The sequence below is a fragment of the Erinaceus europaeus genome, chromosome 2 (assembly GCF_950295315.1).
Source record: "Erinaceus europaeus chromosome 2, mEriEur2.1, whole genome shotgun sequence".
Classification (NCBI taxonomy): Eukaryota; Metazoa; Chordata; class Mammalia; order Eulipotyphla; family Erinaceidae; genus Erinaceus; species Erinaceus europaeus.
The window spans coordinates 160,236,704-160,261,335 of NC_080163.1; the positions used below are offsets into that span (position 1 = coordinate 160,236,704).

Consider the following 24,632-nt stretch of genomic DNA (forward strand, 5'->3'; position numbering starts at 1 on the left):
AGTGAAGCGGGTCTGAGGTGTCTTTCTCTCCCCGTCTTACCCTCCTCTCTCCATTTCTCTCTGTCCTATCCAACAACAACGACAGCAATAACCACAACAAAGGGGAAAAATAAAACAATAGCCTTATAAGCACCTAGTAGTCTTTAACCTTGAGCATGGTAAAGAAGGGGTGTTGGTAGTTCTTCTGAAAGCTACCTTTAATGCCTACTTTTTTAATCCAGAGCATTCATTGTTTAGCTCTGGCTTGTGGTGAAGTGGGGGATTGAACCTGGGACCTCAGGCATGAGAGCCTTTTAACATAACCACTATAGCTGTCTTCCCTACCCATCTCTACCTTTTTAAATTGAAAGGGGAAAAGTGCTAAGTGGAGTGGTCTATTTGTTTTTTCTTTCAGATTTTGAAGATCCTAAGAAGACAAATGTAGTTGAGTGTGGACCTGATAGGCTTTGAAGCTAACTGGTATTTAATTATATATTATGTATATATATTTTTTTCATTCTTAACTTGGAAAATGCTTTTCAAAAGATATTAAATATTTGTAAATTGTGTTTTTAATTAAACTTGGAACACTTAATTTCAATGTTCCAGAGAATTGGACTTCTATTAGGTAATAAAGCTAAATCTTAGACAATGAGCCATGTTGTGTATATCCACTTAGTTTCCTCTTAACATTTCTCTGAAAGCTGAATTTGAAGATGAAGTGATAGAAAATAGTGCTCAGGAAGTAAAGTAGTTAATTTCATGACTACCCATTATGAGAAGTAAACCCCTAAAATAGTTGAAATTCCTCATTTTTCCCCCTTACATTGTACACTCTACAGTAAAGAAATTATAACCAGGTAGTTCCTGACTTAACCAGATTTTGTCTCAGTTTATTCAGCAGTGGACCTTGTGAGAAATGAGTATGACTTTGACCTCCTGTCTTTCTGAGCAGAAAGTAAAACTAGAACAATGTTGTTTCAGAACATGTTTCATGGCCTACCCTTTTAGAAAGTATCTTCACCCAGTAAGATCTCCCATTGTACCATGAAGCAAATACGCTTAATTTGATTGATTTGAGAGAGGAATGGGAGAGAAAACAAGCACTGCTCAACTCAGACATAAATCGGTGATGGGAATTAAATCTGGGGCCTCAAGTGTGCACGTTGGTATCCGGATGAAACTGGGGATGGTGTCCTTATAGAAGGATTAAGTGCTACCTTTGACCACTTCCGTTGAGGGGTTTCATAGCAGTGACTTGTCTGGTCCTTTTTTATTTGTTCCACTTTGAGAATTATAGGTAAAGTTTACACTTCTGTTGGCTGTCCCTCCTAGCCACCTGTGCCTCAGCAATACCCCAAACTAGGCTTAAGACCCCACTAAGATTATACAGAACCCTATAAAATACCCGGTTGTAGAAAACAGCTTTATTGTTATTCTCGACTTTAAAAATGAGCATTTATCAAGAACGAGTACAGGGAGGGAAATTTCTTTCCAGAATGAAAGATGAGCTGATCTTTTTTGCCTGCCAACAGGAGTTCACTGGGGCTTTGTGTCTTCACAGTTCTTCTGCCCTTTGTGTATGCTCTTTCTCCTTCCCAGAGAGAGGGAGGGTGAAGGAGAGACACCACTACTTGTGAAGCTTCCACTGTGCAGGTGCTCCCATGTAGTGACGGGGGACTTGAACCCAGGTCCTTATACATGATAGTGTGCAGTCTCCCTTCCCAGACCCAATCTTTTCATAAAAAACTATTTAAAGGGAGCTGGGGGTGGTAGCACAGCGGGTTAAGCACATGACACAAAGCGCAAGGGCCGGTATAAGGATCCTGGTTCGAGCCCCTGGCTCCCCACCTGCAGGAAGTCACTTTTCAAGCACTCTTTCTCACTCCTCCATCAATTTCTCTCTGTCCTATCCAACAACAATACAAGGGCAACAAAATGGGGAAAATGGCCTCCAGGAACAGTGGATTCGTTGTGCAGGCACTCTGAGCCCCAGCATAACCCTGGAGGCAAAAAAAAAAAAATTTAAAACCTATTTAAAGTTGTGCGCCAGCAGTCAGGAAGGGAGCCAAGCAGATCTAGCAGGGGACTTGTCTGTGTGATACCTCAGGTCTGAGCCCGAGTACTACAGCGCGTGCCAGAGCAGTGCTCTCAGGTCTCCTCTCAGTATAAAATAAGTTCTTAAAAAATTGCCCAAAAGAATTAAATCAGTTCAAATATGTACTCAACAAGTCTCTCAGATATAATCCAGACAGTAAATGATGACTTCAACATTCATACTTACCTAGGTTTCTGAAGAATAAGGATAGTGAAATGTAAGACACTAGAAAATTCAGGTTTTCCGTGTTGCTAATTTAATGTATGAAAGGCTAAACAAAGTAGAAAACACTGGTGCTTTATAAAAATGAAACAACATTTTGGAACAAATGTTACAGATCTTTAAATATTCAGTATACAGAATAACCCCTAGTTGCCTGCATATAGCTTCTCAGCATGTTTTTGTACATTGACCGATTATAGACAGTTTGTATACAGTGGCTAATCGTGTTAGATTTTCTTAAGTAAACCAGAAAATTTCAGGTGTGTTTTTTTTTTTTGTTTTTCACCATCAGAAGTCAGTGAGGCCATTAAATAGGAACATTAAGCAAATCCTCACCCCGAAGAGAAGGTGTTAGAAAAGATACTTGCCCTGCCATAAAACAAAATGACACCTGGGGATTAAGAAGAAAAAGTAAGTGACTTTTATGGTCAGTTATTCACCATGACCCGAACATCAAAAACTAAAAGGTTATAAATTATCCTTATGTGAGCACAGTGCTTTGAGTCAAAATAAAGATACATGAATGGTAACCAATTTCTTTTTTCCTAACCCCCAATTTGGGATTTCTGCTACTAAGGAAAAAAAGTAAATTAAAATTGCAAGAGAGCAACTCTGTCATCCTGAGAGCCCTGGCACCCTAGCAGGTGTCTGCATTGTCCCAGCCCCAGAAATCTTCTTGACTTCCCAGGAGGCCCTTGCTGGGCAGCCCTGGCCACTGCTTGGCTTTAAGAATATAGACTGCAGGGCTATACTCACCTGAAACTAGCCCATTATGTGAAAAGTTGATGTGTTTAAAAGACAATTTAAGTAAGGCTTACCGGCACTTGTTTTCCCCCATCAACTTCTTACAATTTTTTCATACTTATTCTGGTTATATGAAAAACAATAGCAGCCACTAGAATGGCATCCAGCACCTTTGTGCAAATCAGAATAGGCTCCCTTCTGGGGGTGACGAAGACACTAGACAAGCAAACAGCAAGTTTAGTGTCAGTCCCCTCCCCACAACCACCCTGCAGCTCAACCAGGAGCATGAAGCCACAGGCAAACCTGGCTGCTTAGTCATCCTGTCTGCACCCCCTCTGTAATCTGAAGTCTCCTTTATCCAAAATTACATTTCATTGCGCAGAGTTGATGGATGACTTCTGTTTAAGAACCCCTGCATACAGTGAATGTCAACTACCTTAAACTCTGAGAGGCTCTGGCTAAGAGACACTGAAGTCAGTCTGTAAAAACACTATGGGGCCATTTGGCTCGTCCTCACCTTGAAACATAGCTATGGCGACTTCTTGTGATGCTTTTGGACTTCAAGCACTGTAAAACAGTCTTACAACCTGGCTTTTTACATTTGGCTTGTTTAATTCAGATTCAGAAAAAAGACATCTTAGTACTTGTGAGACGGCTGGCTGGCTTCTTACATACAGGAGCCTTGACAGCATGCTTGTGCTGGCCGATCGTTTGAGTTGAGAGCTGTTCAGAGAGAGCTATGAGGACTAGAGAGAAGGAAAGAAGTTCTGCAGGTTGTCCAGGTTCTTCCTGCACAGCCTCCATTCCTTTCCAGTGTAAAGGTGATCGTGCAGCTAAAGATGATAGGGGAGAGCTCAGAAGTGCATGCTCAGTCAGTCTGGGGAGGGCTGAATGGTACCTTACTTTCTGGGCTTTCGCTTACTGAACATAACTTCAAAACGCTCGCATCAGAGTCCTCTGATTCAAAGCCAGGCTTCCTCCACTGTCCACATTCTTGTTATAAGCCACGGTCCTCAGAACCCTATTTTACAACTGGGCTAATCCCATCAGCTGACACCAGGCAGTGATCCTACTTATGTGTAGAGAGAAGGGATTTTTGTCTAGCATCTAAGAAGTCATTAAAAAAAATAAAATCCCTATTAATCGTCCATCCATTTAAAACAACCAAATGTCAGATGTCAAGAAACAGCAAGTGATTTTTTTTTTATCTCCATACTGTGAAACGATTTGTGGACTTTACACAGCTTTTCAGCTCTATTTATTTACCAGAGTGCCTGTGTGAGAAATGTAGAATACTGTAGCTGGTTAGTTCCCAGCCCCTCGTGGACAGGTTGCCTTGGAAGACACCACTGGCTCTGCAGCTCTCAGGCCCACGCGGGGCATGCTTAAAGGTCTGCACAGCACCCAGGGAAGGGGGGTTAAAACTTGAGAGTGAGCTTCTTCCAGTTGTGCCGGAGGCAACTGTGGATGCCAACTGCATGGAGGTTCTGTCTGCCTCTACACGGTAAGGCCCAAAGGCCACCTCAAGCTTGCAGGAGTCCAAGAAATCCTCTAGTGAAAGCCCAAAGTCATACTGTCAGGGTGGTGGTGGGCAGCCACTGGAATGCTGTTGTGGCTGGGGTGGGGCTGTGTTTCCTTGACTTGCTTCAGAGAAGGAAGTTGGCTTCCTGCATACTCCGTACCCACCAGACGCCTTCAGTTCAACCCTAGCCCTTGAAACTTGGCGGTATCTGTACAGACAAAGTAAGTCCTCAGTTCACCTTTGCCTTTGACATTAATCAGTCCTCGACATTCACAGGAGTAACCTAGTCCCTGGAGGATGACACACGTCTCTTCAGTAACCTGGGAAGGGAAAGAAACCCATGTCTTCAGAGGCAGGAAGAAAGCCAATTGTGGGAAGGACAGATAGAAACCAGCCGATGGGCAGCAAACATGTCTGGTTGCCCTTGAGAATTTGATGGCTGGAGTCACTGTTAGGCATAGCCATATCTGAAATTTGGGTCACCTCGCCTCTGGGGAGATCCTTCCCCTCAACCACAAGTTTCCCCATCAGGGTTTATACCTGGATCTTCCCGAGTTCTCCAGTGCTCTCCATGCGACTGGCGACATTAACTGTGTTTCCCCAGATGTCGTACTGAGGTTTCCGCGCCCCGATCACGCCCGCAATCACAGGCCCATGGTTTATACCTGCAGGTAACATTCACATTTGGCAGATCACAGAGGCAGAGCCTGTGGCTGAGGCCATTGAACCCACCCACCAAGCACTGAAGTCACTGACAAACAACTAAAACGTACACTAAAGCAGTGCTTCCCAGTCTGCATGGTGGGAGATCATGTGTAGGAGGCAAAAGAGGGCATTCCCTGTTGCCCTGGAACTGGTAGACTGTTCTAGTATATGCTGCTTGCCCTCTGTCCATGCAACCCCCCTACACACACACACACACACACACACACACACACACACACACAGCTTTCCCACTTAAAAAATAAATGAACGTGTAGCTGACAGTGACTTGCTGGGGCTAACAATTTTTTTTAATTCAACAGAGCACTGCTCAGCTCTGGCTTATGGTGGTGTGTGGGAATTGAACCTGGGAGTCTCAGACATGTGGCTCTTTTTACATAACCATTATGCAGTCTCCCCCACCCACAAGGGTTAGTAACTTTGTTCTCCATGTAAAAGATTGTTGTTTGGCTTTTGTTTGGCGGAGCACCACTCAGCTCTAGCATATTAGGTAGTTCAAGTCCTGTGTGCTCTCCTTGGCACACTTAAATCTTAAAGGTATGCAGAGTCAAAACCCAGTCAGACTACAGGACAGAGCTTGCCTGGGAGCAGAGGGCAGCAGACTTCCCCCCAAGCCTCCTACAGACTCACCAACTCTGAGGCGAAAGGAGTTGAAGGAGTGCCTGTTGATGCCATCCAGTTTGCTCATCAGGGCGATGCTGAACTCCACCATGATGCCAATGTGGGCATGCTGCCTCTCCAGGTCCTGCAGGACAGAGTGCTGACTGCCGGGTCCTGGGCCCGCTTGCCAGGCTGAGCCCCCAAGACAGGGCATAGGCTGTTCCCCCCTCCCCTCCTGGGGGACTCATTGTATTTCCCCTCTTGTGGAGACGACACAGGAGGCCAATCATTGAGTACCTGGTTCTCGTGCCCTGAGGGGATGCTGAGCCCTGCAGCTGCCATATAAGTGCTGCCAATGGTCTTGATCTTCTCTACACCACTGAACTTGGGTTTTAACAGCAGCTGTGGAGCAGAGGAAAGCAGACTGAAGCAGGGCCATGCAGGGCCATACAGCACGGCTGCCACCCAGGACTGTCTCACACTCCGATATGTGGCCAGGGTCCCTCCCTCTAGCATTTCTTCTACTGTAGACTGCTCTCCTGCTGGGCTCTTCCTGCCTGAGCTCAGTGGAGGTGGCTACAGGGCCTTTGCCTGCTCTCCCTGCTTTTCCTGCTGTCTAGTCTTCCCTGATGGTTTCTTCCTTGCTCCTTCCATTTTCCATTTCCTCATTCCTATTAAGCAGACACAGCTCAGATTTACCCACAGGAAATATTGGTTATTTGCAACTAAGTTAAGTGACTCTCTGAAACACTCTGGTAGCATGGATTTAGCTGGAAATCAAACTGCTACAAGGATGTAAAGTAATCTAAGCAAAACTGCCTGTCACAAAGATGTGAACAAAACACCAAATAAAAACATGGAAAAGGCTAATGTGTCTGTTTTGTAATGTGTATAGTGCAGGGTTGCTGGGGGAGGCAATGGCACATTTGTTTGTGAGACCTCGCCTTCCTCCCGGGCCTGACAGAGGCACCTCGTCAAAGTCGGCGATGATCTCGTTGAGCAAGCGCAGACACTCCAGCCCCTCCTTGTTGACGTCACACTCCGTATAGAACACTTTGAAGTCCGGCACCGACGCAAACATGACACAGACGCAGTCGTAGGACTGATGGTACCAGTCCTAGATGGGTTGGCGGGAAGAAGCGGGAGCTCATGGCCAGGAGCTGAGGTGGGGAGTGTGTGGGGGGGGCCAGCAGTGATGCACAACCCACTGACTACGGCCAGCCAACCTGGGGTGACTGAGAAACTGGAGGTTCCCAGGCACTCAGGTAGGAAGGGCTCAGGCTGTGCTGTGTTACTTGAGCACCCTGGGTCTGGACAGCTGGGAGTGAAAACCCCTAAGCACTGAAAGGTAACAACCAGGAGGCCAAGTCCACACCCGCTGGGTCTCAGTTCCCTCGAACTGCTGGGGAACGGAGAGAGAGACAGCATAATGGCTATGCAAAGATTTTCCTCCCTGAGGCTGCAAACTCCTGATTCAGTACCTGTACCACCATAAGCCAGAGCTGGGCAGTGCTCTGGTAGGGAAAAAAACAAACAAAAAGTGGGCGGGGTTGTGAAGGGCACTATGGAGGTAGTACAGTATTATGCAAAAGACTTCCATACCTGAGATTCTGAGGTCCCAGGGTCAATCCCCAGCAACACCATAAACCAGAGCTGAGCAGTGCCCTGGTCAGTTTCTCTTCCATTAAAAATAAGCAATTATAGAAGCCACACCTTCAACCTTCTGCATCCTACAATGACTGGTCCATACTCCCAGAGGGTTAAAGCTATCGAGATAGGGTGGAAATATAGGGGGTAGGGGAAAGCTATCGGGATAGGATGGAATACGGAGTTCTGGCGGTGGGAATTGTGTGGAGTTGTTTTTATAAATAAATTTAAAAATATAAATAAATTAGTAATTTTTAAAAGAATTACAGGAGGATGGGGACACACCTTTCCACCAGCACAGACTGTCTAGGTTACAGATGGCCAGATTCTTGTCCAGGGATTTGTCCCATTTTTACAGATGTGAAAACCAGGGCTCAAGACCAAGCGGGCAGTCAGTCGTGTCAACAGTCACACTTGAACCCAGGTCTCTGTTTCCGAAGCTGCTATCCTTACAGCTGTGACCATGCTCTGTCTCCTAGGTATCCAGGCAAGCCCAGAACCCAGGGAACCAGCCTCCAGACCACAGGACTATCTCTGCCTCTTGTCTCCCTCCCCGGGCAGCCTAGCCCCATCTCACACCACACCTCATTGAGCTTGTCACCAATGAAGTGCGCGGCCACGTGGGCTGGCAGGACGTTCTCCAGGAGAAGACGGTTCACATTCTCCATGGTCTCAAATTCCTCATGCTCCTTCTTGAACTTCTTCTTCCACAGAATATCCAAGCGGCAATAGTAGTCGATCTGCAGGCGGGGGTGGGGGGGTGGAGATGGGGGTGGGGGGGGTTAGGGGGGAGGGCAAGACCAGCATCCTGGCCACATGTAAGCAAGGGCAGGACACCCCCACCAAGCAGCTGGCCATGCAAACACTAGCAGCCTTCAGAGCTAGTGAGCCAGCCCACAAGTCCCACCAAGTACTGTGTCTGCAGTGCCACAGCCACCTCCCAGTGAACAGGGGGCCCTAGCCAAGCCCAGGACCTGGCTCCCAGCTGAGCCAGAACATGTAATATGAAGTCAGTACTGACTCTGGGCCCCTGGCCCCAGGACTAGAACTGTTCTCTGTTCTATGCTGCCCCAGGCCTTAAGCACCCAGTCCCCACCTGACCTCTCTATGGGCAAGGGGAAGAAGGCCCAGCTGAGCCAGGAGGCAGCAGGGTGTCTCCCAGCCTGTACCTGTCTGGAGAGCAAGATGAGGGTGATGTAAAACAGGACCAGGTAGAAATTGGTCACCTCTTGACCCCACCTGGAAGAGAACGGAGAGCTGCTGGAAAGGAAGAACAGAGGTAGAGGGTCATTTCCAGTTCCTGCCCAGTCCTAAACAGGGTGGCAGAGGACACACACACACACACACACACACACACAAACTGCACACACAAGGGAGAGAGCCCCACCTGCTGGTGTCATTGCTCGTGGAGATGCTGCCCACACCGCTCCCCTTCCAGCACGGGGAAATGTTGAAGAGCGACAGGTAGGCCACCAAAGCCACCGTCAGCAGCACGACCTTTAGCTCCAGGCTCATCCTCAGGAAGACGGAGCAGGCGATGAAGGCCAGGAGGCAGCTGCAGGTGTAATACTGGGGAGACAGCGCACCCCTCCTGTCACCAAGACGTACCTCCAGTACCCACAGCCTACAGCACCCCCTTCCCACCCAGAAGATACCGTGGGTCTTCAGCACCAGTCACTCTCACCTTGCTGACCTTCCTTAACAAAAAGGCAGGCAGCAGAAAAGAAAGTGTACTTGTACTGCACTGTTTTGACTATGGTTTGCCTCTAATGAAGTCATTTAAGTGGCTGTACACACCCCTCGGCCACCTCCTGGCTTCCTCAAGTCCCAGCTTGAGCTTCTCCTCTAAGAGCATCCTGCCCATGTCATTCCCCCACTCTAGTTCATGCTGTGGCTCCCCAGTGGCCCCAAAATAAAGGCCTTCACCCTGACACACCCACTCCCCCAACCCCTATCTCCACTCACCTGGATCAGACCTCCCTCTAACTCACATACACACACACACACACATACACACAACTTTTCAGAGGCCATCTCCATATTCCCTGTCACCCCCAAGGTCAGCCTCTCATTCCAGAATGCCTGTGACAGCCACAGGAAGTCAGCTGGGCCCTGCTCTCCACCCCCACACACCCCTCTTGGCCTTAGGTCGCATGGCCACTGCCCAGTGGCTTCAGCATGGACACTCACAGACAGGTGCACACACGGGGAGCTCTCGGCACTTGTGGTCCCCAGGCACGTCTGGTTGCCAGCAAACTGCCAGGAGACAGGTCTCTGTGAGGAGTATGAGGGCCAGGGAGGGAGAGCATAAGACAGAGGTGCGTGGATGCTGAACACCACCAGAGCATTTTAAATAGGGAGGGGTCATGGGAAGTGGGAGACACCCCACCCCCACCCACCCTCATAGGGAGAGCAGGGGATCCTGAAAAGCAGACTCATTGGCCCTGCCCAGCATCAAGACCAGGGCAGTTCAGGCCTAGTGAGGCAATGGAGCCTTGAACCTGAGGGCTGAGACCATGTGATGGGAGATCAAGGGCTCCAGACCCAGCCTTGTGGGCTTGGCCACATAAGAACACTAGAAAAGTCAAATGAGGATCCCTGAGCCTCCCCAGCCCCTCAGCCCACGGCACAGAGCTCCAGATGGGATCAAAGTAGACACAACTTCACACAGCAAGGGGACAGGGTTCTAGAGTCTGGAAGGGTTCCCCCACATCCCTCTCCCCAGAAAGCATGACCCACCAGAGCCACCTCCAGCCCCTGGGACCCACCAGGCTGACGATGGTGACGGCAAGCAGGCTGCCGATGGTCAGGACTGCCAGGGTCACTCGCAGCAAAGGCAGTGTCTCCACGCTTTCTGCCACGGCCCGCAGCACCCCCCACGTTGGGAAGCACCTCTGTGGGGTCACAAGGCTGAGCTGGCGGACCGGGGTCCTACCACAGCCCAAGTCCCATGGAGCCCAGATGGAAGGGTGACAACCACCCTCAGCAGTGCTCTGCCAGAACCATGCCCACTCACCAAGAACTGGTCGACAAAGCAGAGACCAAGCACCAGCGCCAGCACACAGCCCACCAACCCGAAGGACAGAGTCTTAGCCTTGTCCATTCTGGAAAGGAGAGACCCCAATTTCTCAGGACCCAGGTCCCTACCCACCCCAGTATCCCAACCCTCAGGTTCACGGCCACCCTCTACCCTGCTGCTGCTCAGAAAAGGCCACCTTGGGTCCAGTGTCCCCCTCCCCCCAGCCACAACACTAAGACAAGTCCACACCATGCCCCAGGGCCACCTTCTGGGCCAAGGACACAGAAATGAGTGGCCAGGGGATTCACTGACTCATGCCTGGCACAGATATACCAGGCAGAAGTGTCCCCTGCTCTTTCTTTAGAACATCTGGGGCCTGACCTCCCTTCCAGAAAGCACTTCATGCCTGACCTTCCCCCATGACCTCACAGTCCCACCTACAGGGCCTGAGGCCAATGTGTGATTCTGAGGCTCCCAGCATCCAGGGCATATGCCCCGCACAAGGTCCTCAGAGCCTGCCCTTTGAAGACTCCACACACTACACAAGGGACACAAACAGGAAAGCCTACAGGGCTGCCTGGCTAGCAGGTGATTTCAAAGGTAAGAGGCGACCAGGGAAAGCAGCTCAGTTGATAGAACACAGGACTTGCAAGCCTGGTTCAAGGCTCCTGGTTCAATCCTGGAGGATGCATGCACTGATGCAGCACTTTTCTCTCTCTCTCTGATGTGAATAAATTACATTTTAATAATAAAAAAAGGGTGAGAGGGGCTGGACAGTAGAGCATCCAGGAGAGTACACAAGTCATTGACAGCATGTTCGAGGACCTGGGTTCCCTCACCTGCAGAGGGAAGCTTCATGAGCACTGGAGCAATGCTTTATACATCTCTCTTTCTCTCCCCCATTTCTATGTGTCTATCAGAAGAAAGAAAAGAGGAGGAGGAGGAGGAGGAGGAAGAGAAAGACCATTAGCACCCAGAGAGAGAGAGAGAAGGAAAAGGAGAGGGACATATGGAGGTAGTAATGTTGTGGCTTGGAGGGGAAGAGAGGATTGAATCAGAAAAGGGGGGAGCAATTATGCATAAATGGGGTCAGATAGTTGTAGAGATGATGGCGGGCCCATGTCTACAACCTTAGGGGAACTGTGGTCAATTGCAGTGGGGAGACTGAAGATCAGAACTGTGGTGGTGGGAATGGTGTGGATTTAAATCCCTGTTGACATGTAATTCTGTAATATAAAAATAAATTTAAAAAAGAAAAGGAAGGGAGGAAGGAAGGAAGAGGCTGATGGTAGCACATCTGGTAGAGTGTACACATTACCAAAGGTCCAGTTTCAAGCCCCCAATGCCCACATGCACTGGGGAAGCTTCATGTGCAGTGAAGCAGGGCTGCAGGTATCGCTCTCTCCTGCTCCCTATCTCCTCCTTCCCTCTCAATTTCTGTCTCTATCAAATGAATAAATGTATAAGAAATAAGGAGAAAAATGACCACTAGGAGTGGTGAGTTCACTGTGCAGGCAAAAAGCCCCAGTGATAACCCTGATACCAATAAGAAAACTATCACAAAAATGGGTGATGGTGAGAAGGACAAGAAGACATCTTTAGGTGAGAGGCATCTGGAAGGGGCAGGGGCTATGCTGAGAGAGAGCAACACATCCCAGCAAAACAAACTGGTAGTGTTAGTCACGCCAGGTCGGTCACAGCTCCTGGCCCAGTTTCTGGGGTCCTGGGTGTCCGAGGACTCAAGCCTCTGAACCCTAACAGCCCATCTCCTGCGGTCCTACCAAGCCCCTGGCCCACCCCCAACACACACCCCTGACCTGGACAGCAGGATGTGGATGAGCAAGATGCAGATGAAGACGAGGCTGGCACAGGCAAAGTAGTAGCGGACACGGGGGATGGGCGCCAGGCGGTACTGGGGTGACAGAGATCACAAGAGGAGTCAGGCCAGCAAGGCCCAGCCCTGTGCCACTGGCTCTGGCCCCCACCAGCTCAGGTCCCTGAGCTGACCCGAAAGTCCCAAGGGAAGATGTGGCCTCAGTGAGTGACTTTCCTATTCATCTGCCCTGCCCTGGCCCCCACTTTATTTTTGAGGCCCCTGAGATGGTCCTGGCTACAAGTGCATGAACAGAGGGCCCTGTTGGTGGCACACTTGGTTGAGCACACACGTTATCATGCACAAGAGCCCAGGCTCAAGCCTTTACCCCCCACCTTTGGGAGGGAAGCTTCATAAGTAGTGAAGTAATGCTGCAGGTCTCTCTATCTCCCTTTCCTCTTTCATTGTCTCTCTGTCACTATGGGGGGGTAAGGATGGGGCTGGACAGTGGCACGCTTGGTTGAGTGTACATGTTACTACACACAAAGACACTTGGTTGAGTGTACATGTTACCCACACAAAGGCCCTGAGTCCCCACCTGAAGAGGGAAAGCTTCACAAGCTGTGAAGCAGTGCTGCAAGTCTGTCTCTGTCTCCTCCTCTGTCTCCCCCCTCATTCTTTCCCCTCTCTGTTTCTGTCTCTGTCCAATAAAATAACAAAATATTTTTTAAAAAAGAGAAAGCATGAGAGACAAAATAAGTATAGGTCAGTGCCCAGACTAGAACCAAGCCTGAGCTCTGGGGTGGCTGGTGGATCCACCCTCACTCCACAGCCAGCTCAGCCAGAGAACCTGAGCTATGGGGGAGCAGGGGGGCTAGGGAGGCAGGACAGGCAGAACCCATCCCCACCCCTGCACAAGGCAGAAAACTGAGGCTCATGGAGCCTGAGGCCTGCACAGATCACAGGGCCCCTGCCACCCACATATGCCTCCAGGCCCTGCAGTCCCCACCCAAACCAGGGCTGGGGTGACTGCACAAGGGTAGGTGACACCCCATACACCTCCTGAAACTGCTGGCAAGCACTTAGCCACTGGCAGTGCAGAAAGCAGCACCGGAAGACCCAGGGGCCCCCTCCAGGGCGAGGAGCATACTGGGACGTTGCCCCGACCACACAGTGGGTGCAGTCACTGGAAGGGAACTATGGTCCCAGGCCACTGCTGGGGGTGCCAGGCACCCCAGGGAAGGAGTTCAAGCAGGGCTGGACTGAGTACCCTGACTGCCAGCCACAGAGATTCCCCACAGCCCCCGCCCCCAGAACCCAGACCTGAGAGTGCCATCTAGCCCCTCCCCCCAACAAACACACACACACACACATACACACACACACACACACACACACACACACTCCCACCCCAGGCCCTCACCTCTCTCTCAAAGCCTTTGTCCAGGAAGATGGAGCCAAGGGTGTGGAAGTCGTCAGATTTGGAGCAGCAGGGCCTATAGCAGGTGCAAGGCAGGAGAGTGGGGGGTTTTGTGGGGAAGGGTGGTGGGGGGCTGAGGAAGGGAAGAGGCCCACCCTCAAAAGCAGCACCAGAACACACAGGCGGCCCTTGGTGCAGCAGGAAGCTAGCAGGCATTTGGGACCCTCACCGCGCAGAGCTGAGTCCCTCAATGGCGGACAGCATCTCGTCGTCATAGGAGTCGTCCTCTGTCCGCCCCTTGGGGGACGTGCTTCTGGAATCAGACACCCACCACTTCCTCAGCCCGGGGACCTGCACCCACTCCCCCAGAGGCCTGAGTCGGGGACATGACACCCAGTGGGGCTCTGGGCACCTTGGACAGAATGGGTGAAAGGAATACAGGGAGGCCCAGAAAGGGCAAGTGAGGGACCCAACACACCCAGCAAGATGCAGAGCACAGAACCCAGACTGCAGCCTAAGGCCTTTGTGCCAAACCCCCAGGGCTCCCCTTCCACACACCCCCGCTGCCCCACACCAGGAGGGCACACTTTGGCTCTCAGAAACGCTTTGACCAAAACACACAAACTCCGTTCAGGGATGAGTCTCCCAGGGCTGCCCCATGCAAAGGATGATCAGGGTAGCCTCCTTGGAGGAGGTGACAGGGTAAGTCACTGCAAGACAAAGGAGAGAGGACAACACACTTACCTGTCAGGAGTCCTATGGCGACGAAGGGGGATGGCCTGGAAGGGAGGGGAGGACACCATGATTCCTGGTATAACATGGAGCCCTGAGGTCTCACGGTGGGACGGGGGCTGTGATCTCTGGCTCGTTCGCAACACCAGAGAGGGTGTCAGGAACTGTCTGGGCTGAACCAGGTCTGGAAAAGGAGCACCCACCAAGCACTTTCATCACCCCCCCCACCACCACTGCCAGGGGTCCTGGAAGGAGGCTGGCAGAGTAGAGGCCCATTTCCCAGGTGGGAAAAGTGAGGACGGGGGAGTAGGAAAGGCCCCCTCCAAGGGACCCAGCTCTGGGAGGCCCCAGGAGGTGGGGACCCACCTTGGGCCTGCGCCCGTTGGGGACAGGGGTCCCACTGCTGCTCACACTGTCACGGTGGTTGAGGTGGGCGAAAGGCCGCGCAGCCCCCCAGGACTCGAGGTAGCGGGTGACACGCACAGAGGCCCGCATCTTCAGGGCTGCATCCCCCTTGGGCTTGGGGAGGTGCTGGCTGGGTGGGGGCGGCTGCTGGCTCTGCAGACACACAGACATGGTGTCCAGTCCCACCCAGCCAGCCCCCTCCCAGCACAGGCGCTGGCCCATGTGGTCATGGAGCCACTGGAGGCTGGCCAGGGGTCTCCTTGTTGCCCACCACGCAGAGTCCTCCAACCCTCAGCCTCCAGGGAAGAGAGGCAGGTTTCAGCCCTAAGGTCCCCCACCCCCACCCCTGAGCCTTCACCAGCCAGACACTGTCCGTGGGGCCCCAAGGCGCCCAGGGAAGCCACAGGCATCCCGTCCTGCCCTGCCACATGTGGCCCGCACATGTCTTTCCTATGAGAGGGTCACCCCGCCTCCCTAGAGCCACATTCCAGGGTGCGCCACTCCAGGCATCCCCAAACCACAATGTGGGCCCTGACCTGCCCAGGAGTCTGTCCTGACTGAGTGGGAAACACGGTGGCCTGTAGACCCTGCTGAGGGGTCCAGTGTCAGAGACCCCAGCTCTCATTTCTCTCCCATGACAGATCGGCCAAGTGTGTGTGTGTGGGGGGAGGCAGCACCTCTAGTGGTAGGTTTAGGCCATTCTCAAGGCATGCTGCATGCCCCCTGTAGCCCCCTACCATTTCTGCCCTCCAAGAGTCCTCAACATCTCTAACGCCCACAAGACAACTCTAAGCAGCACCTACAGCCACAAATGCCAGCTAAGCCACAGCAGCACCATCTCTGGAAAGTTCTAGCTTTCTTCTGGGATGGAAACACTCTTCCAGCCCTGACAATGCCCCAGCCAGAGCCAGCTTACTGACTGACTATCCCAGTGAGACGGAGAGAGTCCCGACTGGCCAGAGAGAGCATGTGGCTTGTGGGGAGTGCCCCACTCCTGGGGAGGGGGGCATAGTTCCCTCAGCTTCTCCAGCTTATGTCCTTACAGCTTCTCCAGCTCAAGGCTGCTGGTGTTATGTCAGGGCCTGCAGAGGAGGGTGGGGAGAGACCTCCATGGCCCCCACACTAGTGGTGGGGGACATCTCAGAGAGGACAGGAATACCTGCACACAGAGGGGAAGGTCCCTGAGGTGTCCCAGCAGGTGAAAAAAGCAATCTGTAAGGGTTGGGAGGCTGGGATGGTGATGGAGGGGATCAGGGGCACTGCTGTTGGCCAAGTAGGAGGGAAAGCACAGACAGGGGAAGGAGGACAACTGTGTTGCCCCCAGTTAAACACACATATTACCATGCACAAGAACCCAGGTTCAAGCCTCCACTCCCCGCCTACAGGCAAGGGGGGGGGGGAGAGTGCTTCACAGGCTGTGAAGCAAGTCTGCAGGTCTCTCTCTCCTTCCCCTCTCAATTTCTCTGTCCTATCAAATAAAGTAGGAAAAAAAGAAAAAAATGGCCACATGTTCTGGGAGATGAAATGGCGCATTAGATAAAGCACTGGACTCTCAAGCATGAGGTCCCAGAGTTCAATCCCTGACAGCACACGTACCAGAGTGATGTCTGGTTCTTTTTCTCTCACCTCCTATCTTTCATTAGTAAATAAGTAAAATCTTGAAGAAGAGGAGGAGGAGGAGGGAGAAGAAGGAAGAGAAGGAGGAGGAAGATAATGGGAAGGGAAAGGGGAAAGGGAAGGGGAAGGGGAAGGAGAAGGAAGAGAGAGAAAGAAAGAAAGGAGGAAAGGAAGGAAGAAAGAAGAAAATGGAAAATGGCTGCTGGGAAGAGTGGATTTGTAGTGCTGGCACCACACCCCAGTGATAACCCTTGTGGCAATAAAAAAAAAAAAAAAATGTAAAGGTTAATAAAAGGACATGTGGAGAGCGGGGTTTCCAGGTTCAGCAGAGGATGACCCATTAAAGTCTGTGAGAGGCGTGTGATGCTGGACCCTGTGCCCTTGATCTGAAATTCAAGTCTCACTTGGTCCCCGTAGCACACAGGTGGGATCTGGAGGCCCGAGGGGGTGGCCTCTGGGGCACTGTCTTTAAGCCGGGGGCTACATGAATGGCTAGAAAAGGGCTTAACTGGGGAGCACAGGACTGACTGGCCCTGGTTCAATCCCCAGTGCTGAATGGACCACAGTGGTACTCTGACTACGCTCTGTCTCATGTGAAACAGTCTCTCGTGTGTAATAAAAAATAACAGTAAAAGCTATTCAAGTCCCTGCTTTACCAGGCCCTATGGTGGGCTTGGGGGCTACAGTTTGGAGAAGAGGGGACACTCCCTCCCAAGTTCAGTCCAGCCCCAGCCCACATGGAGCTCACACTGATGATAAGCAGGAGAAGCAGGAAGAGTGGGGGCAGAGGAACAAACAAGGTTTCTGGGGCTGGAGAGACAGCATAATGGTTATAGCTGACACTCTGAGGTCCCAGGTTCAATCCCCTGCACCATCATAATCCAGAACTGAGCAGTGCTCTGGTCTCTGTCTCTATCATTCTCTGTGTATCTCTTTTGTTAATAAATAAATAAAATATTAAAAAGGAGGGGAGGCCACATGGTAGCACAGTGGGTTAAGCACACATGACACGAAGCGCAAGGACCAGCATAAGGATCCCCGTTCAAGTCCAGCTCCCCACCTTGCGGGAGGGGGGCTTGCTTCACAAGCAGTGAAAGTGGTGAAGCAGGTCTGCAGGTGTCTACTCTCCCCCATCTTCCCCTCCTCTCTCAATTTCTCTCTGTCCTACCCAACAACAACAGCAGCAATGGCAATAACAAGGGCCAACAAAATGGGAAAAACGGCCTCCAGGAGTAGTGGATTCATAGTGCAGACACTGGGCCCCAGCAATAACCCTGGAGGCAAAAAAAACATTAAAAAATAAAAAAATATATATGGGGGGTGTGTTTCTGGGCATAGGGAGCAGCAGCAATCATGTAGGTAGGAAAAGGCTGGGAGCAAAGAGACAAGAGGACAGGACAGACATGGGGTAGGGGGCTGTTCAGGAGGAACGAAGGATGGCAGAGGAGTATGGGCAGGGCCCAGCTCTGTGGGGTGAGATGGAGGGCAGGCACAGCCCCAGGCACCAGGAGAGGCTCCCCTGGGCACTCACACACCAGCAGCAGCTGTCCTTGGACTCAGAACCCCAGGCCCCGGCCACAGCACCCCCAGAGCCAGGCCAGCGGGCCAGAGTAAGAGCTGGAGGAGCCTACCCAGCCAACATTCTTGAACAAGCCCCAAAGATGATTCACCCACAGCCGTCAGACGAGCTGGCCTCCCAGGCAGGCAGGCAAGCATGGTCTGTACCTGCAAGAGGCCAGCTGGGTGCAGGGCTGGAGTGCCCATGGCCACACCCCAACACACTGCCCAGAGGACCCAGAAGGAGGAGGAGGCCACAAAGACCTGGCAGACATGAACGCTTCTGCCCAGGCAGCCTACCCATTCCCACTTCCCCAAGTGACAGCCAAAGTGAGCTTTGGACAGATGTCATCCGAAGACCTAGCAGTGCAGGACACACAGCAAACAAATGAACCAGTGAGTTTCCAGAGTGTCTGTGATATCAGCCCTGGTCCAGACCCTCTCTGTATCCCCAGCTGTCTGTCATTCCCACCACACCTCAAGGAGCATTGAGACCTCAGTAATAGTTTCTTGGGAGGCAGACCACACCTGCTGATGGGCATCTCACACTGTACCTGGACCGGCTTCCCACCCACCTCCCTACCACCTCTGAGGGGAGACACTCACAGCCTGGGAGGTGGCACACTGGCTAGAACACTGTACTTGAAAACATGAGGTCCTGAGTTCTATCACAGCATCACATGTACCAGAGTGATGTACCAGTGTTTCTCCCTCTCTCTCTCTCTATTTTTATTTTATTTGCCTCCAGGGTTATCTCTGGAGCACGGTACCTGCACCATGAATCCACTGCTCCTGGAGGCTATTTTTTCCCCTTTTGTTGCCCTTGTTTATTGTGACCATCATCATTATTGTTGTTTTATGTATTGTTTTATTATGTATTGTTATTATTGTTATTGGATAGGACAGAGAAAAATGGAGAGAGGAGGGGAAGACAGAGAGGGGGAGAGAAAGATAGACACCTGCAGACCTGCTTCACTGCCTGTGGAGGGACCCCCCTGTAGGTGGGGAGCCAGGGACTTGAGCCGGGATCCTTAGGCTGGTCCCTGCGCTTCATGCCATGTGCACTTAACCTGCTGAGCCCCTGCTTGGCGACCTCTCCCTCTCTCTTTTATTAATGATATATCTATTTCCCTTAAGGTTTATCTCTAGGGCTCGGAGCCATCATTATGAATCCACTGCTCCTGGTAGCCATTTTTTTCTATTTTATTGACTAGGACAGAAAAAAATTGAGAGAAGAGAAGGAGATAGAGAGGGAGAGAGAAAGACAGACCCCTGCAGACCTACTTTGCAGCTTATGAAGTGCCCCAGCTACAGGTAGGGAGCCAAGGGCTCAAACCTGGATTCTTACGCGGGTTCTTGCACTTAACCGGGTGCAACACTGCTAGGCTCTCCATGAGTAACATATATAAATATAGCTATATATAGGTATATATAGGTATAAATAGAGAGAGACACAGAGAGGGGAGTCAGTATATCTAGCAGAGTACTACCATGCACAAGGACCTAGGTTCAAGTCCCTAGTCCCCACCTGCAAAGGGGAAGCTTCACTGTAGGTGTCTCTCTCCATTGTTTTCCCCTCTTATTTCTCTGTCTTGATGAAAAATCAAAAATAAAAAGGCCATCAGAACTCTTTGAGTCATTATGTAAGCACAGAGCCCCAATGATAACCTCGGTGGCAAAAGAAAGAAACAAAGAAAGAAGGGGGGGGATTCCCTCTGTGGGGATCTCCCCCTGGGGTGTGGCACTGCTCCCCTGCTGCCCAGGTTCTCTTCAATTGGACCCTCAATGCTGCCAGGGGCATCTGTGCCCACATACCCGGGGGTCGATGACCAGGTAGGTGCGGATGTTCATCTCTCGCAGGTAGGGGTCCCGCTGCTCCCCGTGCCCGTCCTCTACTTCATATGCCTGGTCCAGGTGGCTCAGCGTGGCCTCCGTGATGTGCACCCGACTGAGCGAGAGCAGGGTCAGGGACAGTGGACTGGAGGATACCACACACACTCCCACCCCTCCACCCCCACCTCCCCCATCACCGTCCTGCAGAGCCTCACCCAGGCACGCCGGCCGCCTCCATCCTGTTGGCCAGGGACACGTCGTGGGACCACACGTCGTACTGCCACTTGCGCAACCCGATGACCCCGCACAGCACATTCCCCGAGTGGATGCCCACACGCATGCTGATGTCTACGCCCGTGGCCTCCCGCACCTGCCTGGGGCACCATGGTCTGTTCACTCCAGAAGCCAGGCCAGCAGAAAGCAGAGGGGGCCTGCACCTCAGGACAGACCCCAGGTCCCTCAGCTGGGTGGGAAGGGCCAGGCCCCACTCACAGGAGGACATGTTTTCAGGCTATAGGGAGCTGCTTTTCAGAACAGGGTGAGGGAGTCTGACAGGCAGCTCATGCAGCAGCAGCTGCGTGAATGAGGCTCAGGGTGGATCCCCAAGCACCATGTAACAAGCAGTCAAAATAACGCATCAGTGGCCAGGTGGTGGCACACTCAGATGAGCGCAAATGCTACAATGCACAAGGACCCGGGTTCAAGCCCTTGGTCCCCACTTGCAAGAAGGAAACTTCACACGTAGTGAAGCAGTACTACAAGTGTCTCTGTCTCTCTCCCTCTCCACTTCCCTCTCGATTTCTCTGTCTCTACCCAAACAAATAGAATACTTAAAAATAAATCATCATTGATGATGATGTGTGCTCTTTCTAGGGGTGAGCGCTCTGTCTCTGAAACACATGCCAATGGATGTGTCTCCCTGGGAGCAAAAAAAAAAAAAGACAGAAACCCCAGCTGTGCCTGGTCACTCCAACTGATAATAACAGGCCTAAGATGCCTTCACTGGGAGTTTTTTGCTGGGCTCCCTAAACTGGCTTGAGCACACAGCTGGAGTATACAGGGGGTGCCCCAGCTGTACCCCAAACCCAGAGACAGCATGAGAGCCAGCCTTTGGGAGCCTCTTCTTGCACCTCTGGGAAAGACAAATCCAGGCAGTCTAAGCATCCCCAAGTTAGAAATTTCTGGGGCAGGATTCCCACCCCACCCCCCAAAAATGAGTGGTGCCTCTGACTCCTTCTAGCAAGGAAGCAGGATTTGGGGACCACAGAGCCTGTTGGGGTCACAGCCAAAAGAGAGCAGAAGGGAATTTTTGTAGTCTTTCTCACCATGGGTGGGGGTGGCAGGGGGAGCCCCAATCTCACAAATTATAGGAAGAAGCCCCGACCTCCACATGTCATAGAGGAATTGAGATGGGGACAGATGAGGGAGTGGCATCTGAAAGAGGTCACCCAGTGGTGACATGGAGCCAGGTTTGGACATGGACCCCCTACTTCCTGTCCAGCGTTTCTTGTCCTCTTCCAGTGAGACCATGCGAGGAAGATCAAGGTGTTCCCCCCACACACATGGAGTCTAAATTGTGTGTAGTACACCTGCAGACAACCAGTCTACACTAGTCGGCCCTAGATGCTGGTCAAATATCCACCTGGGGCCCACTCCCTGCTGGGCAGTGTGGGAGCTGGGGAGTCGGATATCGGCAGAGTGGAGCTTGAGGAGGCTGGGCATCTCCCTGTGACTTGAGTTCTGGGGTTGGGGGGCAAGAAACAGATGGAGTCTGGAGCTGGCCCCCAATACTGCTGCAGCTAAGACTCAGCCCCTGAGGAACCTAGCCCAGCACACTAGTCTCACCCTTTAGACTCTTGAGTTTGAAGCTCTGGGCCACCAAGGCTCAAGACTACCCAGATTACAGGGTGCTCCAGGCAAGCCTCCTGCACCCCCAGAACCACATCTGAATATGGGGCCCGGGAAGCAGAAGGGGGCTGCCTCAACACCCCAGGCCAGCACGGTACCTACTTAATGGCCTCACACATGTCCAGTCCCATCTTCACACAGTTCCGGGCATGGGTGGGCAAGGACACTGGCAAGCCAGACACACAGTAGTAGCAGTCACCCAGGATCTTGATCCGCATACACTCATTGGCCTGCAGGGAGAGAGCAAGGCCTGGTCAGTAGAGAGCTTGGGGGTACTTCTCCACAGCCTGTAAGGAGCACCAAGGGTGCCTGGGGTCCTAGCTACCAGAGGCTGCACCCACCCAGCAAAAGGCCTGAGAACCTTCAGGAGGAACCCCATCGTTGAGCTGCCTGAGGGTGGCCACCTGGTCCTTCTGGTTTCCTTCCTCTGAATAATGTCTGAACACCAACTGATCACTGTGCCCTGGGCCCTGGGCATAGCCAATAACAAAACAAACAGAATGCCTGCTGCCAAGGGCTCCCATACAGCAGCAAGGCTGGACACTCAACTAAATGGAAAAAAAATCACAGACACTCAACCACTGTAGGTACCAAGAAGATAACGAGAGCCAGCCTGTCAGGAGAGCGGAAGCCCACAGGACTTGAGGGAGCAAGCCAGCTCAGTCACTGGTGGAAGAGCACTTGGCCAAAGCAAACAGCCCATGGAAAGGTCTCAAGGCCACAATAACTAGTATCCACCTGCATATCAGATTTCAGGCTCAAGGAGAAAAAAAAAAAAAAACTAGTATAGCCACAGGCCCTTTGGAATGTAACTAAAGTATGCCTACTAGCTATCTACAGAACGGAGGACCCCCCACACACAACTCTTCATCTGCACTACTCCAGCCTTTAGGTTCATGATTAGTCAACAACCTGTTTGGCTTTTATGTTAACTGTCTTTTCAGCCACCAGGTTCCAGATGCCAACCAGACATTCCTGGACAGACAATGCCAACAATATGTCCTGGAGCTCTGATTCCCCAGAACCCCACCCCACTAGGGAAAGAGAGAGGCAGGCTGGGAGTATGGATCGACCTGTCAATGCCCATGTGCAGCGGGGAAGCAATTACAGAGGCCAGACCCTCCACCTTCTGCATCCCACAATGACCTTGGGTCCATACTCCCAGAGGGTTAAAGAACAGGAAAGCTATCGGGGAAGGGGATAGGATATGGAGTTCTGGTGGTGGGCATTGTGTGGAGTTGTACCTCTCTTGTCCTATGGTTTTGTCAGTGTTTCCTTTTTATAAATAAAAAATAATAATAAATAAATAAGCTATTTGCAACCGACCCAGTGGAGCAGCCAGTGTGGCTGAAGGCAATGTGAGCTAAGGAGGTGAGGATAGACAGGCATGGGGTGACCCAGTGACCCCAGGGGGTGGAACACTACTAGGGAAATAAACCCAGCAGGGCTGGGGTTGGGGTGTGGGGGGAGGGGGCTTGAGCAGAGAGAAGAGGCAGGGTGAAAGTAGTGTTGGGAGCACAGAGGAAATTGCTCATGGAGGGAAGGGTTGAGCCCAGGTGGGGCTGCAGAGGAGCCCACTCAGGTCAAGGCCAGGGATGAGGTTTCAGGGTATGTGAAGGCCCTATCTGCTGGCCTGCCCCTCTCCCTGCCCCAGCCCCCCATGGTGTGGCCTTAAGGAAGCCTTGCCCTCTGACTTATTGTGGAGAGAGGGGCCAGGCACCCTCTGCTGGCTCCTACAGATCCCCAAAGCCCAGCTACCTCTCAGCAGCAAGCTTTCCTCTGTCTCAGGGCCTAGCATCCACTCTGGTCAAGCTCCACCCCCAGGCAGGGTGAACATTGAGGCCCCAATTCGTACCCTCCTCCAGGAACCCCATGCAGGGCCTGTTTAGACACCCACGTTATCAGTGGCTTTCTACAGGGCAGGGGAGCAAAGAAATAGCTAGACCTTCAGGGGCCGGGCAATGGTACAACTGGTAGATGGACATGTTACAATGTGGAGGGGCTAAGGTTCAAGCCCCCAGTACCTACTTATGGAGGAGAAGCCCCATGAGCAGTGAAGCAGGGCTGCAGGTGTCTATCTCTCTCTGTTTCCCCTTATCTCCCCTTTCTCTCTCAATTTCTCTGTCTCTATCCAATAATTAATTATTAATTCAGCTAGACACCCAGACACTGGCTGGGGGTCCTTGCTCCCCTTACCTCTTCCTGAGCCAGACACAAGGTGACCCCTCTGTACCCAGCTCCTATGGGAGGCCACGCTCACAGCCTGCTCTGGGCACTGCTGTCAGGTCTTCAGCATGGCTATCACTCAAACACACACACCTGCCTGGTCACTGGGTAAGAGCACTGGGCCCAAAGGCAAGATGAGGGTGCAGAGCTCAGGCCTGGCTCCAGAGAGGAAGCTGCCACTCTGAAATCTGATCACTGGCAGGAGGAAAGGGCTGGGCCCAGAGGCTATCTGTGTCCAAGAAAGGCAGGGCAGCTCCTGACAGAGGTCCTTGTAGTGGGAAAGGGCGGTCTGTCTGTTGTTTTCGTCGGGCTGGCTTCACAGGCAGGTAACAGATGACCCAGGACTCATGGCTGGGTTGTACGCAGTATCTCTTTATTCATGTGGGATATAGCGCAATCTATACCAAGCTAAGCTAAACTAAAAACTACAATCTTGTCCTTATAAATATACTAGCCCAGTAGGGTGGGAACAGGATGCGACGCAGAGAGGGTGGAGAGAAAAGTGACTGGTGAAAATCAGGGTATGACAAGGAGAGGGGGCGGAGCAGGCGAGAATTCTACCACTAA

The 24,632-nt window shown here is 51.8% G+C and overlaps 2 protein-coding genes across 7 annotated transcripts in view; one reads left to right on the forward strand and one right to left on the reverse strand.

The window, feature by feature from the left end:
• The window catches only part of BRD7 (bromodomain containing 7), a 59,123-nt gene extending 58,489 nt beyond the window's left edge, over positions 1-634 (forward strand). Inside the window, exon 17 of the mRNA XM_007538424.3 lies at positions 395-634. Coding sequence (XP_007538486.1) covers positions 395-450 — 56 coding nt within the window. The 3' untranslated portion in view covers positions 451-634. The remainder of the gene's footprint in view (positions 1-394) is intronic.
• A 1,682-nt stretch (positions 635-2,316) lies between these two features.
• ADCY7 (adenylate cyclase 7) overlaps positions 2,317-24,632 on the reverse strand; it is a 74,133-nt gene continuing 51,817 nt past the window's right edge. For 4 of the 6 annotated variants that reach the window (XM_060185577.1, XM_060185578.1, XM_060185579.1 and 1 more), the window contains 19 exons: positions 21,942-22,069; positions 20,147-20,305; positions 19,914-20,046; positions 14,886-15,077; positions 14,532-14,566; positions 14,017-14,100; positions 13,791-13,863; positions 12,372-12,466; positions 10,552-10,639; positions 10,304-10,429; positions 9,726-9,809; positions 8,923-9,104; positions 8,705-8,795; positions 8,120-8,275; positions 6,859-7,005; positions 6,186-6,290; positions 5,919-6,033; positions 5,106-5,230; positions 2,317-4,885 (listed from right to left, as the gene is read on the reverse strand). In XM_060185577.1, the coding sequence (XP_060041560.1) occupies positions 4,739-4,885; positions 5,106-5,230; positions 5,919-6,033; positions 6,186-6,290; positions 6,859-7,005; positions 8,120-8,275; positions 8,705-8,795; positions 8,923-9,104; positions 9,726-9,809; positions 10,304-10,429; positions 10,552-10,639; positions 12,372-12,466; positions 13,791-13,863; positions 14,017-14,100; positions 14,532-14,566; positions 14,886-15,077; positions 19,914-20,046; positions 20,147-20,305; positions 21,942-22,069 (2,265 nt within the window). In that variant the 3' untranslated portion in view covers positions 2,317-4,738. The remainder of the gene's footprint in view (positions 4,886-5,105; positions 5,231-5,918; positions 6,034-6,185; positions 6,291-6,858; positions 7,006-8,119; positions 8,276-8,704; positions 8,796-8,922; positions 9,105-9,725; positions 9,810-10,303; positions 10,430-10,551; positions 10,640-12,371; positions 12,467-13,790; positions 13,864-14,016; positions 14,101-14,531; positions 14,567-14,885; positions 15,078-19,913; positions 20,047-20,146; positions 20,306-21,941; positions 22,070-24,632) is intronic. The other 2 variants (XM_060185582.1, XM_060185581.1) reach the window with 2 other exon arrangements.